The sequence below is a fragment of the Parasteatoda tepidariorum genome, chromosome 3 (genome assembly GCF_043381705.1).
Source record: "Parasteatoda tepidariorum isolate YZ-2023 chromosome 3, CAS_Ptep_4.0, whole genome shotgun sequence".
NCBI classification, from domain to species: Eukaryota; Metazoa; Arthropoda; class Arachnida; order Araneae; family Theridiidae; genus Parasteatoda; species Parasteatoda tepidariorum.
The window spans coordinates 6,536,593-6,561,290 of NC_092206.1; the positions used below are offsets into that span (position 1 = coordinate 6,536,593).

Consider the following 24,698-nt stretch of genomic DNA (forward strand, 5'->3'; position numbering starts at 1 on the left):
CAATTAACTTTCGTTTCTCATAGGACGCATCTCATATAGTGTCAAACTTCCAGTAAATATTAAAATTCTATTTTGAATAGTTTTTTCACAAAATAGATGTTTGCGTTTTTTGATCAGGAATTACCCCAGGTCACCCTACAATATATGTTTATCTACTACTATATATGTTATATATGCTGCTACTATATATGTTTTATGACTGTTTTAAATTAACTTTAAAAACATTTCTTCTGAGACAAAAATCACATGAAAGTTTTTATTAATTCTTTAATCTGTAAACAGCATTGCCACTCCACAAGAAAAATCTGGAAAATACAGGGAATTTAAAAATCATCTAATATAACAGTTAAAATGCAAGTAATTTTGATTTTGTTTCCTTCACGAACATTACCTGTAATTTAAGAAAATTACAAGTAATTTTCCCTGTATTTATGGAATATTTAAGGATGATATTTCAGCCATACTAAACTATTTCATTTACTATAGCATTATTTAAGTATGCTAAGCTGTTCCTTTTTTTTCCAGCAATTAAAAAAACTAATAAATATAGTTAGCACAATATAGTGCGTATAAGAACATAGTAATTGTTGTGTTTTCTCTTAATATATTGTGTATATGTACAGGGGATTTTTTCCCTCCAGATTTGAGTGGCAACCCTCTCACTGTTGAAGAGCAGAATTCGATAAAATGAAAAACTTTCTGCAAACACAAAATTTCAATTAAAAACCCTTTCATCGCAACCTCATTTTGTTAAAATTTGTTTGAAACCCGCAGGTTTTTTTAAAATAGTAATAATAAAACAAATAAAATAATAATAAACTATAAATAAAACAAATTTTCACTTGAAACTCACCAGAATTACTTAAAATCATTAATATCTTAAAAAATACTGGAGATTTGAGCTCAAAAATTATATAATTTATTTCTTTTATTAAAAACAAAATTATCTGTTTGAAAATATCGCCTCGCAAAATAAGTTGTTCTAAGCAGCTGCATACTGTCTAACCGGAAGTAGAGCAGGTCAAAAGATCGAGATTGTTGTTGTTTACATTTATAATGACTGTAAGTTATTAATGTCCTTGAAGGGTAAGTTCTTTTATCCTTACCCTTCAATGACATTACATTTGTTTATTTATATTTATTTACATTTATAATTTTTTTCTGAGGCTTTTAAATTAAAATTAAATAGTATTGCCTTAATCTCTTGCTTACTATAGCTACTGATGGGACATTTGCTCGTCGAGATTTTCTCTCATATGCAGTATCCCTAATGCGAGCACACAACAGTGAGCATTTTGATTCATTGCCTTGCTTGGATGTGAATGCCTTAAAGCATGTTGCTTATGTGTTTGATGGATTGGTGTATTATATCCGTTCTGGAATGGACAGTTCAGATTCAGAAGTTGTCAGAGAAGGTTTAAATTTAGATTCTTGGAATGATCAGGTTTGTTGCTTATATTCATTATATATAGTACAAAGTGTGTAGCGTTTTTAAAAAGTACTTAAAGGTACTTATTTTCGATTTAGTTGTTTAAATGCCCTTAAAGGTGCTTTTTTTTCACTGGATGTTTTTAAAAAGTCCTTAATGTGCTCCCTTTTCTAAAATGAGAAATTTTTTTATAATTTCAGTTTTTGCCACGAATTATGCAAAAAGCGTTGTTTTCACACTATTCTAATCAATGTTTTTATAATTTATTCAACCATAATAATAATATGATTAGAATATGCACACTAATAAAAAAAATTTTCTTATTATTAAAAATTTCTATGTATATAAACTTTGCTAGTTGTATTGTTCGCCAAAGCTTGAAAAAGTTTAACTTTTTCCTACACCTGATAGCTAAACAGAAAGAAATAATACAGCCATTTTCTGAATCTTCTGTAACAATCAAAGTAACTGACTTGACATCATTGCATTTGGACTGTTTAAGTTATAGTTCATAAGTTAAAGCATCTATTGCTTTGTGTCCTCATTAGTAAGTTAGAAAGTATTTTTTTTTTCTTCTCATTACTAGCTTACTTATCAACAAATTTATTTAAATAAAATAATTACTTATTTAGGGGTCTGTCCAGGCCGAATTTACTACCGTTTAGCGGTACCTTCACAAATTCAACTTTAGGAAAAATGGTAGTTTCACGAATTCAATTTTAGGAAAAATGGTAGTTTCCCAAAATACTTTTTCTTAAAATTTTATTTTTGTATCCCTTAAGAAACGATAAATCCATATTTTTACCATATTTTTGTGTAGATTTTAAAATATAATTTTTGATTTTTCACAAATTATATCTTAATATTTACAAAATAGGTACCTCTGAGAAAAACCTAGGCAGACCCTTGTTATTGAAAATATGCAATATATATAATTAAGACTGATGTATTAGGATATCAATTATATTAATTTTGGTAAAATATATCTAAAAAGATTAATTTTTTTTCATATATTTTAGATTTTTGTGTGTCTTTTTTATTTTATTTAATCATTTATTTATTTATTTTTTTTTACGTTCGATTTCTGTAAAATAATTTGTTGAATCATCTTTCAAAATGAACAATTGCCTGTTCTTAAAATGTGCTTTCAGGATGAAAATGATAATGAAGAGCAAGAAGAGGAAAACAGTTCTCAGTTGCCAATGGATGTTGATGGAGCTGAAGATGACGGACACATTTCTGCAAAAGGACGTAAACATACTTTCTTCCAGCGTTCAGACTCTACTTTATTTCTCGGTTGCCCACCCCCAGATCCTTTCAACTCTCCACTGTCGGACACTCTCTTATTGGCTGACCAACCTCATCTGCTTCAGCCGACTTCCCGTAAAGAGGATCTTTTCGGAGCTCCTAAGTCATACACGGTTCCTCCCGACCCCCTTGCTACAACTCCCGATTGTTCTTTGTATGGGGAGTTTGAATCCGTACCAACCAAATTGGGCTTGTCAATAAGAACAGCAGATTCACAGAAACTCACCGTGCCATCTCGCCTACCACTTTTGCCTCCTCTTCCTAGAGGATCACCCCCACCACTACCACCAAGTGAATTTGAGGAAAAAGATGCTTCCAGGGGCCCTGGTGAAGCTCCCCTGCCGAATATCGACGATATGGACAGCAGAGATGAGTCTCTGTCCAATAGTTCTGCTCCTAGTCGATCTGGCTTTGAAGGGCAAGAATTTGCCATTTCAATGACTGCAAATGATCGAATTTCTACTGATGCTGTAGAGTTTGAGTCTGACGGTTTTGTAGGTAGATCTTTATCAGAGCCATCTAGAGCTCCAATTATCGTTGCTGGACCCTGCAAAAAAGCAGATGGACCAAGTCCTGTTAAATCAAGTGTCATTGTTCATGCTGGCTGCATACGCCAACCTTCATCCACGGTAATTCAAGATTTTAATAAATTAAGCTAACATTTTAATGTAAATCTAAAATTACTTTTTTTATTAATTTGTTTCAGGGAACATGTAACTTTTCTGCTTAAGAGACTATTATCAAATCTTAGCTGGCTTAACATGAATGAAGCATGTTCTTTTTTACTTTGCAGGATATTTTCATTTTTAGTACTGTTTATTCAAGGGAAATTAATATTTGTCAAAATTATCCATGATCAAAATATGATGGGTGATTGAACTCCAGGGGCACCTCGGGAATATCGCAAAATTCCGCGATTCGCATTCACTTGATTTAAATATGCATCGCAATTCCTATTCACGCTATTTAAATGTCGTACATTGCAATTCCTATTCACGCTATTTAAATGTCGTACATTGCAATTCCTATTTACGCAATTTAAAAATCCATTATGATTTGCAATTTGTTTTGTTGCAATTTGTTCAATTGCGTGTTTTTAAACCAAACATCACAATTTGTGTTTACGAGAATTTAAAACACAGTGTACATAATACAAATTCGTATTCATGCATTTGTGATATCAAACATAAATTTTCGCATTTACACATGATTTAAGAAACTATGCATTTAGATTCGTATTCATGCGATCTAATAATTATGCGGTGATTCATATTTGCGCGATTTAAAAATTCAATATGGCAATTTGTATTTTCGCTTTTTTTAAATCCAATATTGCGATTGATATTCACTCGATTTTGAAATCCAGTTTTGCGATTCTTGTTAGAAGTAAGTTTTTTTCTTGAATTAGTTACTCTAAAGGTGTCGTCTGCATTAGTAGGTAATTTAATTATAAATGTTAGTTCGTAAAGTTATGTTAAATATTAAACATGTATGATTAGGGCCCTATAAATTATGCGAAGATACGGAAGATGCGGAAACCCGCATAATTCACAATTATCCGCATAATTCACAATCATCCGCGTAATTTACAATTTCCGCGTAATCGCAGCATATCTGTATAATTTTTATTTTTCAGCAAAATGTATTCATTTACCAGATAAATTTCTCTTTAAGGGTTTTTTTTTCAATTGAAATATATCTTTTTCAATTCCAAGAATCTTTTTGATCAGGTCGTCAGATCTTTCCAAGAATCTGAGAGAGGTGGACAAATTCACAGGAAACTTTAAGAAATTGTTCAAGCATTGTCCTGCAAGAAAGCGTCGCTATTTAAAGTTTTTAACAGATGACAATAAGAAAGCTAAACTTTGTCCAGCACTAATAAAGACACGGTGGAATTCCTGGTTTAAATCAGTGCAATATCATGCTGAATATTGTAATGTTTAGATAGAATTTTTTAGCAGTGAAATAAACCTTATTCCTGACACTGCATGTCTCAATCAGTGCAAAGTTTTGGTGGAAAGCAAGTACGTTTGCAAAGACTTTCAGTTCATTGCGAACATGCTCAGATATTAATGGATACTCTTCTCTTTTTCGAAACATGTGTATCTATTCACAAAGCTTACAATAAGCTTTTTGATCTGCGATCTAAATTTCGATGTAATTCTCGGGCATCATACTCACGAAAAGATTCACGCAACGTATTTCTTCAAGAAGTGTTTCACAAAACAATTGCAAAGTTGAATACTTACTACTCTCCAGAACTAGACGTATTCAAAAAACGCGGGCCCAAGTTTAGTCAATCTGCATTCAACTTCATGAAAGCTGCTCGAGTTTTCGATCAAGAACAAATAGTCAACATCAATATTGAAGACGACGATGTATTCAAGAATATTCCAGGAATGAGTGGTGAAGATATAAAACTCGAGTATGCTGCTTACAAAGAATATGTAAAAGAATGTTCAAACCAGGACTTAATTAGACTCTGGAATTCAGAGGTAGTCTCAGAGAGATTTCCAGAACTTACAAAGAAAGCAAGACAAGTGCTCTCAGTGCTTCCTAATTCAGTAGATTGTGATTGAGCTGTATCCTTCTGCGGCCAAATTTTTACAAAAAAAAGGCAGAGTTTGAAAGAAAACGCAGCTTCTAGACTAACTTCTGCATGCATAATTTTTAAAAGACACCGCATCCTTGCCGCATAATTTTTAAAAATCGCCGCATCCTAACCTCATTATTTTTAAAAAAATTTCGCATAATTTATAGGGCCCTATGTATGATATATAAATTGATTTTTTGTTCATAAGATTTTCAGGGTTTTTCACTCTCTTCGGCAAACACCCCTGATAAGAAAAGTCTAATATTTATCACCTACTTTCAACCAATTTTACTTTTGCTAGTTATTAATTTCTTTGTGATTTACTACTTCAACATTTCTTTGATTCTTGATTTTCATTTATAAACTTTCTTCTTTCAGAGCCCCGATTTACAATCTAATGTATCCACTGGGTATACATCTACCCTTAGTCCTGCTGCTGAGGTTACGGTCACCTCTACTACTGCAACCTCAACAATAACATCTACTGCAAGCTTAGCACGTGATACTGCAGCATCTGATCCAGCGGTTGGACAGTATTCTCAAAATAGGTATCTTCATTTAAATGCTCTTGTCCCATGGTTGAGTTTAACTTATTTTGTTTTCTTACTTTTTTTTTTCCTTGCTTAAATTTTCATTGAAATATTAAAAATTTTTGAAGTACTTCAAAAGTTAATTAATAATGTGTTATCAGCAGAGCTTGAAGATTTTTGTATTTTTTAATGTGCATGTCAGAAGAAGCATTCATGAACACGTGAGTTTCGAGGCAAATATTACATAAGCACTTTTACTGTTTCCATCTTCTTATCTGGATACTTTTATTATAATAATGCATAGCTGCCAACTCTACTGGATTTTTCAGTAGACTGCTCGTACATAACTATTTTTAATAGGATTTTTTATAAAAATATAATTTATCCCCAAGCAAAATAATATTGTAAAAATTGACATTATAGATATCGGTCACCAATTCATTAGATTTGAGGAAAAAGTGGCTCAAGTTATTTGTACTAACTGAAATTTTTTTTCACTAACTGAAAATTTAAATTTTCAGGTTTAAGAAAACTTAATGTTGTTCACAGAGGAATCGGCATTCAAATGAATAAAGCAAGATTCAAGGTCATTAAGATGAGCTGAGGTAACTGGGATGGAAATAATTTTAGTCTTTTCAAAACTGAATTTATGCCCCAGATACCAACAATGTGAAGCAATTGAAGATTTCTTGATCAAAGACGTGTCTGTGGAACTAGCGCATTTACCACATTTCTTGTCTGTGTATCTAGTGCATTTACCACATTTCTTGTCTATGTATCTAGCTCATTTACCACATTTCTTGTCAATATGACCTTGGCTACATCCAGCAAACTAAACATACTTTAAAATTTAGGCTTAAAGAATGTCCATTATCAAGACTTTGGGAAATCTTCAATTGCTTCATATTGTTGGAATCTTGGGCATAAATTCAATTTGAACAATGCTAAAGTTATTTCCATCCTGATTTCATCAGCTCATCCTTTGCCCTGGACTCTCTTCTTTAAAATATTCATTTGAATGTTGTTTCCTTTATTAACGACATTAGCTCTTTCCCTCCTTTTCATAAGACGTGGAAATGCATTTTACCCTGATTTGCCTCACGACCACTCTGATTTTTCTTTTTATGTTTTTCCTCTTTTTTTCTCTCTCTCTCTCTCAATTTTTTCCTCCAGTTTCTCACCCTTATTTTTCCGTATTTGATTGGCAAATTGAAGTTTTTTTATTTCTTTATTTTTGAAGTGCTTGAAATGAAGTTTTCAATCAGGTAATATCTTATCGCTTCAGTTTCTTGGGATTATTTATTTAATTCATAAATAGTTGTCAGGGAAAAATTTATTTTCAGTATTTGGTATAAATTCTTTTGAACACACAAATTATAGATGTCTTGGAAGATGCATTTTATTTGGGGAAAATTTTGATGTGGTTGCAAAACAGAAATATAGTGTAAAAAATGAGGATAATTTTTTTCTTCTTTTCAATATTGGTTTAAAGAAAAATATTCCTGTATTTGTATTCTCGCAGTAAAAATTTGCATGAACAAGGAGTAATTTCCAACCAGACATGGTGGGAAATTAGAACATGGCCTTTCTATCTGTCATTTAATTATTATATATAATTTTTCTTAATTTTATAAATATTTAAGAGAAACTTAAATTTGTCTAAAAAAGCTTATTAAAGATGCTTTAAGGTTGCATAATATTTTATCGTATTCTGCTCACTCTTTTTTTTTTTTGCTCACTTTACATTTTAATATTCACTTTCGTTAAATTTCTGACAATTGCTTATGATTTCTAGGTCCTCTAATTCTATCAGCCAGATGTTTTCTCACGATATGCTTTTGGGTCGTTGGCGCCTTTCCCTGGAGCTCTTTGGCCGCATATTTGTTGATGATGTTGGTGCAGAACCGGGTTCTGTCATTACAGATTTAGGCGGCTTTCCTGTAAAAGAAATGAGATTTCGTAGAGAAATGGAAAAATTGAGAAGCTCTCAGCAAAGAGATCTTACTTTAACCAAGGTTAGTGTTTTATTTATTCCACTGTTAAGCAGTAACTTTTATCTATGTCTATATTAGATCTATGCACTATATTATGGAGTGTCTGTATTTTATGTTATCTCAAAACTATACTTGCTCACAATACTTATGAAGTGGCATAATTATACATAATGATGATACGGAATTACATAGTCTTGAGAATTCGAATCTTATCTTATTTTGCGCTGAAAGAGTTTTGTTTTAATTTTAATTATTTTTAACCCTGTATATTTTCTTTTAATCTAAGTATTTAACTTGCATTTATTTTAATAGCAAGAATATTTTTTTTATACATTTAATTCTATGATCAAATTTTTTAATATTAAAATGCATGCTTGAATAGACTTTTGTATTTGTAATGTGGTAAAAAAAAAAAAAAAAAATTTTTTTTCCCAATGTTTTTAATTATTTAAATTTATCTGAAATTTTTTTCCGGATAAATGAATTTTGATTTTTAAAAGCCTTTAAAGGGGCTTTTTTCATTGAGCGTTTCTAAAAATTGCTTAATTTTCTCTTTTAAGAAATGAGATTTTTTTCTTTACCATGGCAACTTTTGACTTTTGCCACATATTATGCAAAAGTGTGGTTTACACATTTTTGTATTCAACATTTTCACAATTCATTCAACTATCTATTTCGGCTTACCATCGGTGCATAGCATATGAAAGCGTCAATCATTTGAGATGTTTGATGAAATACTTACAAGTCCGCATGTGCTTCTACTGAGCTGAGTTTGGTGAGATTATTGCACTCACATGTGCAACTCTGTTATTCTCAATTTCAGACTTGTAATCAGACATGTGCATTTTCCACCCTCTCATATCGAACTGAAAAATCTCTCGAGCATTTTATAATGGCTAATATAATCAAGAAGAGAGTTCTTTGCCAGAAACTAGTTATTTTATCATGATTATGTAAAGTCTTTAAAAATTATTTTGCATTTTGTTAATGTATATAGTGCTTAGAAATATTTTTTGAGTGCTTTAAAAGTACTTAAGAGGTGCTTATTTTTTATTAAGAGATTTGGTTATGCACCCTGTATCAAAATCTAAAATCATTAATGTTGCACCATATCCCCAGACTAATTGTTTTAATGAAAAATATGTTATGATCTGGCCTAATAATTTGATAAATTTTAAAATTTGCTTTCTTAATGATTTATAACATCACTATTTTAGGTGGAAAGAGATCGAACATCACTTTTGCAGCATACTTTTAAAGAACTGAATACACAGTACAATAACTATGCACGTCGCAACTCTGGTGGCACTCCCCCGTTAACTGTTTCAAGAGTGAAGGTCACCTTCAAAGATGAACCAGGAGAAGGAAGTGGGGTTGCAAGGAGTTTTTATACTGCTGTAGCTGAGGTTTGTTTTCAAACCATATTTAATGTGGAATGTTAACATTTAATTACCCAACCCGATTATAAAATGAAATAATTTTGAACATTTTTGTTTTTCCATTATTTTTTTTTATGGTTGTGGAGTCGATAGCTCCAACTCTTAACTTTTCTAAGAGTCTGACTTGTATTTAATTGAAGTTCATTACTGAGAAAGTGATAAATTTTTTTTATCTACAATTCAAGTATGAGATTTCTTCTGAATTTAATAAAAATCAATAAACTTCTGAACTTAGTAAAAATAATAAAATTCTGTTCATAGTTTTTGTTAAATGTATGTGGAATTTATCTATATATTTTTAAAAAAGAAAAGCTTATGTTTTTAAAAAATTGAGCATCATTTTTTTTTATATGAAAGTAATTTTTTTAGATTTTTAGAGGGTTTTTCTTTTGTGTCTTTAAAGTTATCAATGTGTTATCCCTGATCATTATATTTTCATATTTTTTTTTTTTTGTTCAATCTTTTAAATATTTATCAAAATTCTCCTATTACTATACAAGATGAAAAGATCACATGCATCTTTTCATCGTATAATATACAGGATCTAATTTTTAACAGAGTTAAACCAATTTCTCCGATTCCACAGCCCTGTTAATATTTAAACAAATTTCCCCATCTTTTAAATGGTTTCAATTAATCTATTGTTTTTTTTAATTTTTTTTTCAGATTGAGTGAAATTTTTAATTAAATTTAATTTTTGTTTTTTAAATTAGATCTTTGAGATTTTTATCAAAATCTTCAAAAGATTAAATATATCTTTTCATCTTATAATATATAGAATCTAATTTTTGACAGAGTTGAGCCAATTTCTCCGATTCCACGGCCCTGTTATTTTTAGTGCAAATTTTCCCATCTTTTAAATTGTTTCAATTAATCTATTTTTTCTTCCTTTTTTTTCAAATTAGGCTGTGCTTTCATCTGAAAGGTTGCCGAATTTGGAGAGCTGTCAAGTCGGTACTAGATCTGTACAGTACAGTGAGTTAAATTTAGGATTTGGTGTGTATTGATAAATATCAAAAGCTTTGAAATTATATTGCTGTTAAAACACATGCCAAACTTTTAAAAATTTTTTACACCTAAATTTGTCAATATCAAATTAAAACTCAAGTTCTTTTTTTTTTTATTCTTGCAATTTTTTAGAGCCGCCCACATTTGTTACAGATCTGATACAACGCTTGCGTACTAGAGAGAGGGAGCGAGAAAAGAAATCTTCTCAAAACTCTTCACCAAGAATGAGGGATACAAAAGAAAGAGATCCACCTCTTGCACTGCGTTATGATGCTCCTCCCTTTGTCATGCCCGGAGAAGCTGGTAGTAGTGGCACAAATGAACACCTGAGTCCTCATCGACAACAACTAGGACAGCGGCTGTATCCTAGAGTACGCGCCCTCACGCCAGTAAGTGTGGTCGGAAAAATTTGTAGCATTCAGTCATTGTAATGAAATATGTGTTCATGAAAAATCATGTTAAATACTTTTTAAGAGTTTTAAACTTTTGGTCTCAATTTTAACTTTTACCTCGCCTTCCTTATAAGTATTCAGGCTGGGTAGCATTTTTAAAAGGTGCTTATTTTTGATTGACGTTTTTTAAAAACCCTTAAAGGTGCTTTTTTATTAGAGGTTTGTAAAAAGTGTTTGATTTTCTACCTTTTAAAAAGAAGTTTTTTCTTTGCGGTATCGATTGTCATTCTAAATAACAAAAAAAAATAATCATTTTCACAAATTTCCTCTGCAGTATTTGTCAGAAACTACTTATTTTATCTTGATTACTTAAAGTCTCTAAATTTTATTGACTTAATGTTTATAAATTAAGAACTTTAAGCAATAGGAATTTTTTTATTTTTTATTGCTGCATAGATTTCATTTATGATATTCTTTTTTGGAAAGTGATTAAAATATTTTTAAAGGGCTTAAAAAGTGATTATTATTTTATTATAAAATTTGGCTACGTACCCTGGTTTTGCTTCTCCGAATTGCTTTAATATCAATGAAAATTGTCACCTCAGTCCTGGCACAAGAATTAATCATGAACTATTCACAATTACATGCAATTTAATCTTTGACTGCTTTCCTAATTGTGCATTATTAAGAGCAGGTTCTTCTTAAAGTATATGATGTTTATTAGCAGAAGTGCTCTGTGTGCTGAGGTGAAGAATGAAGGTACGCACAATAACAAAATAATTGTAACGAAAAGTAAAAGCAGAAATCAGGCTAGCCACAGAACAGGAAAATCATTGCGAAGTCACGAAATTTAGTCAATCTGAAAAAATTAAAAAAAGAAATTAAGATACTGTAGAAATAAGGAAAAGGAAATTGTTTTGAGGTGCCTATATGTCCAATATTTTTTCTAAAAACATAATTATTGATCTTGAGACATATTCTGATGGTCGAATTTGGTTTAATTTATAGCAGTGGAAAATAAAAGAGAATCTGTGGACCTTTTTATTTTACTTTATATAGTTTTTTCACCACTAAATTATCTACTTTTGTCGTCATTATGTAACCATTTAAGATATTTAACTGGTTAAAAATGGACCATTTTGTCAAATATTTCAAGGTTTTCTTTTTTAGTTCTCTACTTTTGAACTTTTTAGGTATCTTTCAATTTTTGTTTTCCTGTCTTTAGAATCAAAGTTATAGTTGTTTTTATCTCATGCTAACTGACAAAACTGAATGGCAACTACATACTTTAAATGTATCCTTACGTGTACACACATTATAAAAAAAGTTTATTGTAGAATTCTTTGAATGTAGATTACAATTTAATTTTCAACAGAAGACTAGTTGTCTGGTCTTGTCTATGGTCATCTTAAGAAAAAGAAACAAAAATTTTGCGGTCAAATTTTTTTTCTTAATATGACTGGTTGCTAATTAGTGTCAAAGGTAAACTTATGAACAGATAAGAGTAGTGATTTATTTTCTCTTGTCCATTGAATTGCAGTGAAAGCATTGTATATATTTCATATAAATTTCAGTTCATTTATTGCAAGGTCGAAAATACTTTTAAAGTAATTGTTTAATTTTTTAGTTTCCCCCCCTTTTATTTTGATGATATTTGTATCTCGATTATGATGTAAGGCATTACTTCTTATTTGTTTATTATGTAAAGTATATATAATTTAGTTTTGAAATAATTTATTGTTGCATAAAAATCAGAGTAAATAATAGGGTTTTTTTAAAAAAACTTATTTCAATCTATCTTATTTGAGGAATTTGTTTCTGAAAATCAAAGTCAAGTTCCAAGACTTTTGGTCATGCTTAAAGAATTTGAGAAATTGCTCTGTTTTCTAAAGTCATTTCTAATAATCTAGTTCTTATCTTAACTTTTCCTTTAAAAATGTTGATTATTGCCCATGTTTTTTTTCCTCCTTTTTTTTATGAAATATGCCATACAAAACAAAATTTAAAAGTAGATTGCGTTTTTTCTTCTCCTTCCCCTTCTTAAAATCATCCAAGTTAGTATGTATTGCACCATAAAATGTACTGATTTTTGTTTATTTTTACATTTTTATTTTAAACTACTCAGATGCCTATAGATATTATTTCTTTTTAGAACTTAGCCAGCAGAGTTACTGGCATGCTTTTGGAACTTTCTGCAGCACAATTATTGATGTTACTTGCTTCTGATGATGCACTTCGTCAGAAAATTGATGAAGCAACAGACATCATTCTCTCTCATACAAGGTATAATTTCAATTTTTTAATTAAAATTAAGCTATATGCGTTTACACCTGTAAACAGGGTTTATACACACCGAGAATATTGGGAAAATGTGATCAGAAATAAAAGTCAGGGGAAGAATTAATTTTATTGAATTGTCAGGGATTTTTTAATCCTATTAAATCTTGCAGAAAATGTGATATTTCATACTTTTGTTAATGGTTGATATAAACGATGTTAAAAAATAATATCATTAATTGCTCAGGGTTGCCACTCCACTGGGAAAACCTGGAAAATACAAGGAGCATTCATTCATTAAAATATTCTTCCAGTTGTGTTATTAGCAGCTTAACGCTGTCACAACTTGGGAATTTTATATTTTTCTTCAATTGTCATTTTTATTGTATTTGTATCTTTAATTGTGTGTGTGTGTATATATATATATATTGGAGCACTGTATATGTATCTAAATAGTTTTTCGGATAATTTCTCCATTTTAATTTCTTAATTGGCCGAGACATTTCCCAGTGCAGCATTGAAAATCGGGGTTAAATCTTTGAGGGTAGGCGAGACAGGGAAATGTTGAGACGTATGCTATTCCNAGCCCATAGAAAGAAATTATTGCCTTTTTAGAATAATAATGCCCTTTTTTTAAAACCTTTTGCACCCTGCCCTTTTTTTTGCCTAGAATGAGCTCTGTATATATGTGTGTGTGCTGTGGAAACAAAATGAGAAATTGCATGTATTTTAATTAAAGTTTTAAAGTTTGTTCCTTCATCTTAAATATGGGTTATATGCAAAGCAATTAATAAATTAGACAATGAAAGAGATGAAAGTTTATAAATGTAAAAAATGCAAAAGACTGCCATTAAATCAAATGCTGAAAAGTGCAATCAAATTTCACACAAAAGAAAAATTGTAAATATGAGGTAACTTGAATTTACAGCAGAAATTTGAATAAATTTAAAACGTTGTAAGAAAACAAGAAATTTGGCACTAAACAATCGAGACAGGTGGAATAATTTTTTTATGTTCCTCTCTTACCAGTTGTTCCCATTTAGCAGTTTATATTTATATATCATATAATTGCGATTTCAGATATTATATGCATACATACATATATATATATTAGATAGCTGTGATAATTTTTATGGAAAACTATCATATTTGCCCTTTTCTCTCTTATCATTATTTCATTATTAATTTTTGCATGAGTGTGGATTGTGCTATTTTTTTTGTGGAATTTATTTCTAGAAAATAAGTTACTTTGAGATTTTCTGAGATTAATTGAGATTTTCTGTCCTCAAATGTCTGAAATTTACCTACATCCCTCAGATTCCGGTTAGTTGTGCTTTTAATGTACTAAAAAATACTTCTTTAATTTGAATGGCGCTGATCCCTTAAAAAAAGAAAATTAAGTTTGTTAATGAAGTTTTTATAATAGCTGACCAGTTTATTCTATATTATTAAATATGGCATAGCTAGTAATCTTTTTTTTAAAAATTTATTTACATATAAATTTTTTTTTTTTTTTAAATTCCTTAGTAAATAGATTTAGTAACCTAAAATCTTTGCAATTGTAGGGATTCATCCGACGATGCCTTACTAGATTTGGATGTATTTAATTTGGGTTCTCGAAGAACTCCGATCACCAGGAAGATTGAAGACGTCGACGAAGAAGAGGACATAGACGAAAACTGCCCCATATTCTACCAGCCCGGAAAGAGAGGGTTCTACTCACCACGTCAGGGAAAGTGTTCCGCAGAAAGAATGAATGCATTCCGGAACGTCGGTCGCGTCATTGGATTGTGTTTGCTTCAGAATGAACTGTGTCCAATTTACCTGAATCGACACGTGATCAAGTACATTATAGGTCGGCGCATCGGCTGGCACGATTTGGCTTTTTTCGATCCAGTGCTTTACGAGTCCTTGAGACAAGTTGTAGTGGATGCAGAAGGAAAGGAAAATAATATCTTTTCTTCCCTTGATCTTACATTCTGCATTGACCTTTGCATTGAAGAAGTAAGTATATTTTTTTAAAATTTATTTGCATTGGTTTAAGTTTATGATATGTGTCTATATCACATATGGAACCTTACCTTACTGAGTTCTTGCAGAAAGATTTTTGTTTCGTGATGTAAAAAATTTTGGTTTGCTTTTCAGCAGAAATTTCCACTCCAAATTTGAATTTCACATTTAAATAATCACTTTCTGAAGCGCTCAATTTATGTCGATATCGTAAGTCTATTTTGATTGTATTTTCGACAGTTATTGACATTGATTTTCACATGGCTTTTAGATATCCGGATGTATTTCAGGAGATATGGGAAATTGGAATTGCACATTTGATCATTTACTTTTTAGGGCAATCATTTTATCGATTTTTTTTTGTTGCAGTTATTGCTTTTGATTCCCACATACTTTTAAAACCCAATATTTTTTATACAATATTATTTATTGCAACAATCAAATCTTGAAATGTAAAACTGCATTTGAGTAACCCCCACCCCTCCCCCAACAAAATGCAAGAATATCGCCCATAATATTGGAATAAAAAAAATATTACATATTCAATTAAAAAAATTTATTGTTCTTATGTTTTTCTAAACACAGTGTTTTTGTAAGATCTTTTAGTAACATACATTTTTGTTATTATTGAAAGTTTTTTAAATTTTTTTTTCCCAATGGCAGACATGAAAGACAAATCTGTAGCTGAGAACTCTTCTACACTTGTTTTGTTCATATGGTGGGTAGATAATAAAAGTGCATCAATCGGAGTTGTTTTAAGATTAGTGATAAGTCGAAGGGCCTGATTGTGGAATCTTTCCATTGAGTCAAGAACTTTTTTGCTGGTCACCGCCAGTGGCTCGCAGCAGTAAGTCATGAGGGAGAACATATGAGATTTACATGTCATGTCGAGGGTATTTCTACAGCAGCCCCATTTTGACCGGACTATTCTTTTCATTAGAGAAAGTCTCGAGGTGGCTCTCTCCAAAACTTTGGTCATGTGCTCTATTATTGAAAGTGCATTGCAAAAAGATATTAGTGCTAGAGAGTTTTGTCGCAGAAAGTCCGAAAAAATTCTGGCACTGGGCATTTGTGTTTTTCAATTGAAGTTGTTACTATACTATTGTGTGGAATATTCACTATATGCCCTACAAGTCAGTGAAATATAATTACATCCTATTTATGTTTTCCTGTGTGGTACTTTTCATATAGATTTAATTAAATAAAAAATGTAATATTCAGATAATTGGGTACTGTACAAATAAATTATAATAGTACTTGCTGTTAATCATCAAAGATTTTATAGATAGAAAATTAACAGAATTGACATTAAATAATAAAAATAGTAGAAATAAGAATGCATACATCTTCCTATGAATACAAATACAATTTTTAAAATAATTGAGTTGAAAAATCAAAAGTTTTGAATTTTTGATCCAACCTCTATTTTTCAATAATACTCTAATTAAAATCGTAAAATTTAATACTAGTTTAAATTTAGGGCCTGTCCACTAATCATTTACATGATTTATCCTCAAGATTTATTGTTCAAACTTTGAGAATACAGTAATTTTTTAGCATATGAAATAGAAACTCATTTTATTATCTTATATCAAATTCCTATGCTGATAAATTCAGTGATCATGATTTATTTACAGGAAATGAAATGACAAATCTTGTAGAGGGGGATTTTGTAGTTTCGTAATTATTGATTTGTGCCTTTCAACTGATTTTAATGATGATTGATTATACTTTTCTTTCTCAGACTGCAATTTTCTTAATTTACTTTTTCTTTCTCTCAATTGCTTTCCTTTTCTCTTTGTTTTTCTTTTCTTTTTTAAAAATAACCCCATCGTCTAAAATGTTACTTAGCCCATTTCAAAATGTATTAAAATTAATCAATTTAAAATTCCTTTATTGATACAAATGTCTGTCTTTAAATATTTCATTGATGCTTATTAATGGGTTATTCACTAATTTTTTCTAATATATAAGTTTTTTTTAACTAAGCTAAAGTTTATATGTTTAGTCTTTCAGATTTTTTAATATTTGTTTTATTTTTATGCATAGTATTTTAACTAAACATGCATAGTATTTTATGCATAGTATACTACTAAAACATGTTTACTAAAATTATATTACAGTACAGAACCCGTTATCCGGAAATCAGAAAACCATAAAACCGGAACTTCAATAAAAAAATTCAATAAATTTTCCCGCCATTTTTTTTAAAAAAATGTTTTTTTCCTCATAAGATTTTAGGATTTTTCTTTCTTTTTTGAAAGATGTTTACCTTACCATCTATCATTTTGGAAATAATCATTAGAGTATTACTTCATCGTTTTTTCTTCTTTTTAAGATTATTTCCAAATAATTTCTTTTTTTTTAGTTGGGTTTAACAATTAAAAAAACGGCTTTTTGTAGCGATTCAGTAAACCGGAAAAATCAGTTATCCGGAATGGCGATGGTCCCGATTGTTCCGGATAATCGGTTCCCTACTGTATTATTAGTTTTGATAAAATTTAAATTTTTTACTCCAGGTAGCAACATTTAAGAAAGAAATATATCAGTAGTAAATTTGCTGTGCCCGCGATAGTTATCTTAATTATTTTCCAAACAATTCTTTTAAATTTTTTTCTTTGTATTCTCATTGCTGCTAGATATCTTTTAAATGGTTGTACAGGATTACCACGCCACAGGGAAAACCTGGAAAATACATGGAATTTAAAAAACACCTAAAATAACATGGAATTTTGAGTTTTCCTTTGGAAACTGGGAAAATACAGGGAATTTTGTTTCTTATTTTCATCTTTTAAAAAATGTTAACCATTCAAAGTGCAGTCTGTGGGATATTTAAGGATGATATTTCAGCTATATTAAACTAGTTCATTTACTAAAGCATTATTTGTTATAAGTATGTTCAGCTGTTCCTTTTTTCTTTTAAGTTTTTTCAGCAGTTATAACTACTGTAGTTATCCCAATATAGGTCATACAAAAGCACAGTGATAATGTTTTTCCTCTTAATATATTGTGTATAATATGTATGGGGAAAACACATGGGAATTTCGTTTAGAGATTTGTGTGGCAAACCCCTGTTGTAATTTGCTAATTGTAGTGATGTTTTGTTCGTAGGGAGGAGGGAGCATAGAATTGATACCTGGAGGAAGCCAAATTGAAGTTACTGCTCAAAATGTTTATGACTATATCAGAAGATATGCAGAATACAGGATGATTCGTTCACAAGAGAAAGCTTTGGACGTAAGTATAGGTTACTGATAACTCTCTGTGTAATAAATGTTTTGATTTTCAAAAAATATTGATTTCCATCATATGTAAATCTAACTCCTTGTATATTTGTTGAGGCACGAGAAACTATTAGTTTGAATAAATTCAGTGCGAGCTTATTTTTAAAATTCTTTATTTTATTTTATTGTACAACTGACCCAATTTTTTGGGTTTATGACTACTAATATTCAACTCAGTATCCTTGTAATTTTGAATCCATACCAGAAGACAAGAGAGCTCCTGGATCAAGTGTTGGGAGAAATTTGCTTTTGTGGAGGACTTTTTGATTGAACTAATCTGCATTTGCGTGACATGAAGAGGAAAACCTCCCACAGTTAGTCTGACAGAAAGAGGACTCTAACCCGTGATCCGTCTACCACTTGAAGATATTTCAATTTAATTACAAAAATTATTTTATTTAATCTGAAAAAAATTATTATTTTTTTTAAGCTGACGTTTCTATTACTTTAATTTAGTAACACGTATATTTGTTATTTTTAAAAGTATCTTTCAGAAAGCTATTAGTATTAAAGAGGTACGTCGCAGAAAGCCCGAAAAAACTCTGCCGCTGGGGTATTCAGTTTTATGCTTTTTGGCCCAATGTTATCAGTTGATAAATTTTATCTTTTTTCAAACTTATTCTTTAATTCTTCTATTTCACTTCTGTTAATGTTTTATGAGTAATTCTTTGTAAAATAATAATTATTAAAAAAGTAAGTATAAATGTTATATGAATAACCAAATAGACCCAAAGAGGGTGCCCCCCTCCTTTCCTAAATAGAAATTCTAACTACCACCTGCATTGAAAAATTGATCTTTTAATGTCATGTGTTAAGAAGGTTATTGTGCTTTGAAAGACTATGCTACTTTTGTTGATAAATATATTTGTTTTCTTCTTTTGCAGTCTTTGCGTTCAGGGGTCTATGATGTTCTGCCTTCAAGTGCTTTCGATGGACTTACGGCCGAAGATTTTCGCTTGCTACTAAATGGTGTTGGTGAAATCAATGTGCAAACCTTAATTAGCTACACCTCTTTTAATGATGAAAGTGGTAAGTTTTTTTCTACCTCCAAGGGGAAGCTTTTTTATACTAATGAATACCTGCTAAGTCTCCTGTTTTTTAACTATGACTACTGTATTTTACAACTATCGCCTGTTTACCCATATATTCTCAAATTTCTCCGTATTTGTTGAAGAAATTTAAAAAAGAAAATAGACGATAAAAAACCTGCTGTTGGAAAAAAATATTTCCCTTATTCCTCAACAGATGGTGCTGTTGCCAGCACTGGAGTATATTGAGTGTTAATAATTTAAGTAATTATAAATAATGGTTTTAAAAAATCTTTTTTAGATTAAGATTTATATAAAATATTTTTTACTTTGCTGAATCTTGTACTATTTCCAATTTTAGATTTCTCTTTTTGACCCATGATGCATTAAAACTTTACTCAGAGCCCGAAAAATGTCGCTTGTAAAATCTCCATTATTTTATTTCTCCTGTAAAGATTCTGTTCTCCAGATACTGAAGAAAAAAACTTTTCTGTTTTTCTTTAATTATTAGTTACTGTAATTAATATAAATGCAAACTTTTTTTTATGGTTTTAGGATTTCTAAATTTCCATACTGTATTTCCAAAAGTTTATTTTAATTTATATGTAGAAACGCTTTTGTAATTTAAAATATTGAGAAGGCAATAATTTTGTTATTATAAAGATAATGTTTTCATTGCATTATATCCATTTCATGGGCAACTCTGCAAAATGAAATGCTTGAATTCAGACTTTTGTAAACAGCAACAAATTAAATGAAATTCTTTTACCTTCATTTCTATTAATTTCAGCAGCTTTTCCTGATATAATTATTATGTCTGATAATTTTATATAAATGCAGGCTCATCATTAAAAAACACCTCATACTTAAAATGCTTTTGCAAAATTATCAAAATAACCTTAAACCCTTTGTTTTTACCCAAATTGTTTAAATTTTCTGGACCAAAATAAATGTGTGTTCCATAGCAGAGAAGAATCTTTTTCTTATGTATTGTAATAATTACATAGATGTGTTTTTTTCCTTCTTAACTCATTGGCATTATTGCTAAATTGAATTATTAATTTTTACAGCTGAAGGTGCAGATAGACTCTTAAGATTCAAAAGATGGTTTTGGTCAATTGTAGAAAGAATGTCTAATTTTGAAAAACAGGACTTGGTAAGCATTTTTTATTCCAACTATTTAAAATCCTGCTCCTCAGAATCTAAGGTCTACTGTGTTTTTTGGTTTGCTGCATTTTCGATTTACAGCGATTTTTCCAATGTGAATTATTAGTTAAACGGTTTTTTTCCAACGTGAATTATTAAACATTAAATGAAAAAGAAAATTTATCTGTTTATTAGATGAAAAGAAAATGACATTGTCTTGTACAATGACGAATCTGGAAGAAAATTGTATCACAATATTTGAGTGAAAGATTTTGTGGAGTGTACTTGGTGGTGTAAATGAAAACAATAACTAGAGAAGGAGATTTAACTTTCAACTGTACAAGATATATGAACAGCCCAATATTATTAAATACATAAAAGTCTTTTTGGAATAATCTTCAGAAGAACACATTGGGCTGTCTGGCCAACTATGGTGATGATGCGAAAAATTTAGAGTCTGATGGATACAAAATCGGGTGTTTTTTGAAGACTCTAAAATCAAACTATTAAATTTATTTTACAAAAAATTATTTTGATGCGTTTTATATACATTGAATCCATATTGATTAAATATGAAACATAACTTTTTTTATTTCGTTTGTTTTCTTACAGCAATGCGTTCAAAAGAACATGTTTTGATTTAAAAAAAAAAAAAAAAAAAAAACCATCAAAATATGTATCCTAGAATAGAGTAAAGTGAGAATATCTCTAAAATTCGTGTAGATTTCATTAAAAAGCATGTAAATATTGTTTTAGAAATATAAATGCTCTTAAATAAATGTATTTTGATTGTATTTTAAAAAACAAATGGAGAGAAAAAATTATAATATTAAAGAGCTAATGTTCATTGCTATCAAAAATATGTCTCACTTACAATGCAGTATATTTCAAACTCCACAGTTTCATCATCCAAAAAAAAAAAAATTAATGATTCCTGGTATGTTTTAAGTATAAATGAGAGTGTAAAAATTAATATATACACTGGTAATTTAAAGTGTTTTTACTAGTTATTGGCAACTTGTATTTTTATTCAATTTTAATTTATTAAATTATTACTCTTTCAGTATATTTTGATTTCTATTAATTTATAACACATATACTCACTTATCCAAAAATTTTGTAAAAATCAAATGAATCTTTTTTTTTGTGCAAACTTTATTTTTCAAAATGTTATTGTACTAAGAAAAAAAGCTAAAATTTTTGAGGAAATTTTGTTCATTGGGAATATTAGGCTCTGAGAATTTTCTGCACTCTTACGTCTTTCGACTGGAAAAGAGTTGTTGGACTTCATAACAGATAGGACTTCAAATCGTTTATTCTTATTCTTGATTATATTGTTTGAGATAAATAGTGGTTGAACTTGATATTTACTACTGTAATGGTGTTGCAAAGATCTTACATTTTTTAATTCACTAAAGCCTTCTGATGCTCTCAGACTAACAGAGTTAAATATGACTACCAACACTCTTGAATTTTTTGTGAGAGTTGCTTTTTATATTTAGAGTGGAAACAAAATATGTGCATATAAATATTTTTTAATATGTGCATTTGAAACTGTTTTGACACCTACAAATAAATAGCTTAAATTTAAATCCTGATAATTACTCAAGAAAAAGAATAGCAAAATAACTGTTAATTCACATCTCAAAAAATCCTGATTAGAAAGTATAGAAATTGGTAACTATGTTGTAAAAAATATAGCTCTAGAAATTCAAATTTATTTTAGTTAGTTTATTGATTAACAGACAGGACATAATCATTAGGCAATCAGTTATTCAATTTTTCTTAAAAATACATTTATGTCTTGTAATGCAAAATGTATAGTAATCCTGGCTCTTCTAGAATCCCATATTCAAGTGAATTAGTCAAATTAAACGAGGCCATCTTAATAGTATGAAGGCCCCCGGGCACGAAAATGTTTTAGATCCCTATAACATGCCATAATGGTTAAAAACAAACTAAAAAACTTCATCTGCATAAAATAAACCATTTCTAAGATATGATGCAATATTTTTAATACATTTTGATTACCCCCCCCCAAAAAAAGCATTTTTAAACTATGTGTAACTTAAAGAAAAATTGAGATGATATAATAATTTTTAAAACCCTGTAAGTTAATTAAAATAATTAAATTAAATAAACATAAAGGTATAACAAATCAAGAAAAAATTCAAAAGGTATGAATTATTTTGTTAAACTAAACAATTAAAACATATTGCAATGCCGAAGTACGTAAAATTTTCATCGTAACGTAGAAAAATAGATTTCTGTTGACTTTTTTAAGTTTTCTTGGTGATAAACTATTTAAATTATTGGTGTTTGCATGGTAATAAATCAATACTTGTTGTATATTGTTTATAAAAAATTCACACTTTATAAAATAGAATATATTTATTTAAAAAAAATATAAGGTAATGTTTATTCTTAGCTTTTTTAAATACAATTTGTTAAAAAGTAAGATACTCTTGGGCCCTGCCCTAGTGTGCCTATATGTAAAGACGATACTGAAATTAAATCAAACAAATGGGCATTACATGGTTTAATGATCTTGATTCGGTATTTCATTTTCCGTCTCATTGCCTATACATGCTCTTTAGCAATGATAAAGGCCCAGGGGAGGCGCTCCTTCCACCAGTCCTGAAGGGGTTAATATCCACTCATAAGTCTATAGTTGGCACAGAAATACACTGAGAATCAAAGAAACGGTAAGATCCACACACGGGGCTTTATTTCCAGCAGCGTCAGAAGTCACAGGACAAAATGATTCTCAAAAAAAAAAATTTTTGTTGGTGCAGGTCTTTACAAGAAATTATTTTATTATCCTTCTTAATCAAGAGTGTTATTATAGGGTTATGATTATTATTATAGAGTGTTATAATGTTGAGTGAAACGTTCATTTGTAGGTGTATTTCTGGACTGGCAGTGCTGCCCTACCTGCCAGCGAGGAAGGTTTCCAGCCAATGCCAAGTATAACTATCCGACCTGCTGATGACCAGCACCTGCCTACTGCTAACACTTGTATATCTAGACTGTACATTCCTCTTTATTCTTCAAAAGCAATCCTGCGTTCCAAACTCTTACTCGCGATTAAGACTAAGAATTTTGGTTTTGTTTAATAATGGGATTTAGTAGAATCTTATTTATTGTACCACCCTGTGATGTTTAAAATATATTTTGAATTGGCATAGTTGTTTTGTGTGTGAGACTCGACAAATGTGAAATAAAAATGTTTTATGATGTGATGCTGTTGATTTTTCATTGTCACTTTATTATTCCATAAAGACACAGTTCCGCGTCGAACACAAAAGTCGAGCATCACTGACTGAGGCCAGTAAGCGGGTGGGTGATCACTTAGATCAGCTTGCGCTGAGACCGAGGGTGCAGGATATCAGTCCTCGTTAGACTGTTCTACTGTAAAGTGCACGACTTCGAGTGCAGATCGTCGTTTTGCCAAAGCAGGGCAGAGGGGATCAAAATGGTCGATGGATCATCCTCAGGGTTGTTTCTCTGACCATCGCCAATAGCCCATTGTTCAGCTCTAGTGTGACATAAATGAAGTACTCTACCTACCTCACTTTATTATTCAAAAAAAATTTTTATTTCTATTGGCAAAGAAAATTAAAATCCTTCGAGTTGTGCTTCTGTACAGCTTGTGTACAGATTAACTCTAAAAATAAAGGTTATATATTTTTCTACCTAATAAAAGGATTTATTTAACATGTATAGTCAGATGGAATAAAGTGATCATAAAAATAACCTTTATTAATTAATATTGCATAAATTGTAACTTTAAGAAAATATTAAAAATGTTCTTTGCTTTGATGTAATATCTCTTTGACATTGCCCTAGTACAATTTAGAAAAACATTTTAGGCAAAGCATTATTCAATATTTTTTTTTTTTTTTAAGTATTTTTATGAATAAGTTGTTAAGTAAAATAAAACGAACAAAAAATTTCCCTTTTTACCAATATGGTTGCGATCTTTAGAAAAAAGTGGCAAATGTTTCATTAGAATGTTGAAAATTTTATATGCTTTAATTTTAGGAATTTAGTTTTAATTAACTGATATAAGGTACCCTCTGTTTTGTCAACCAGGTTGAGCACAGTAGGAGGAAAATGAATAAATTTATGTGTGAGGATTTAATATAAGATAAATTATGTCAAACATTTTGAATTAAAAGATTATAGTTATAAAAATTAAAAGGAAGATTTTTATTATCCAATATAAATCTGAAATAATTAATAGCTGCAAGAAAATCT

The 24,698-nt window shown here is 30.0% G+C and overlaps 1 protein-coding gene across 12 annotated transcripts in view; it reads left to right on the plus strand.

Moving 5' to 3' along the window:
• LOC107456149 (E3 ubiquitin-protein ligase hyd) overlaps positions 1-23,680 on the plus strand; it is a 98,806-nt gene extending 75,126 nt beyond the window's left edge. For 4 of the 12 annotated variants that reach the window (XM_071178255.1, XM_071178256.1, XM_071178262.1 and 1 more), the window contains 13 exons: positions 1,218-1,444; positions 2,581-3,366; positions 5,709-5,878; positions 7,656-7,875; positions 9,072-9,260; positions 10,199-10,289; positions 10,434-10,690; positions 12,846-12,976; positions 14,536-14,974; positions 18,092-18,217; positions 19,149-19,293; positions 20,363-20,448; positions 23,342-23,680. In XM_071178255.1, coding sequence (XP_071034356.1) covers positions 1,218-1,444; positions 2,581-3,366; positions 5,709-5,878; positions 7,656-7,875; positions 9,072-9,260; positions 10,199-10,289; positions 10,434-10,690; positions 12,846-12,976; positions 14,536-14,974; positions 18,092-18,217; positions 19,149-19,293; positions 20,363-20,448; positions 23,342-23,554 — 3,080 coding nt within the window. In that variant the 3' untranslated portion in view covers positions 23,555-23,680. The remainder of the gene's footprint in view (positions 1-1,217; positions 1,445-2,580; positions 3,367-5,708; positions 5,879-7,655; positions 7,876-9,071; positions 9,261-10,198; positions 10,290-10,433; positions 10,691-12,845; positions 12,977-14,535; positions 14,975-18,091; positions 18,218-19,148; positions 19,294-20,362; positions 20,449-23,341) is intronic. The other 8 variants (XM_071178257.1, XM_071178259.1, XM_071178264.1 and 5 more) reach the window with 3 other exon arrangements.
• The last annotated feature ends 1,018 nt before the right edge of the window (positions 23,681-24,698 follow it).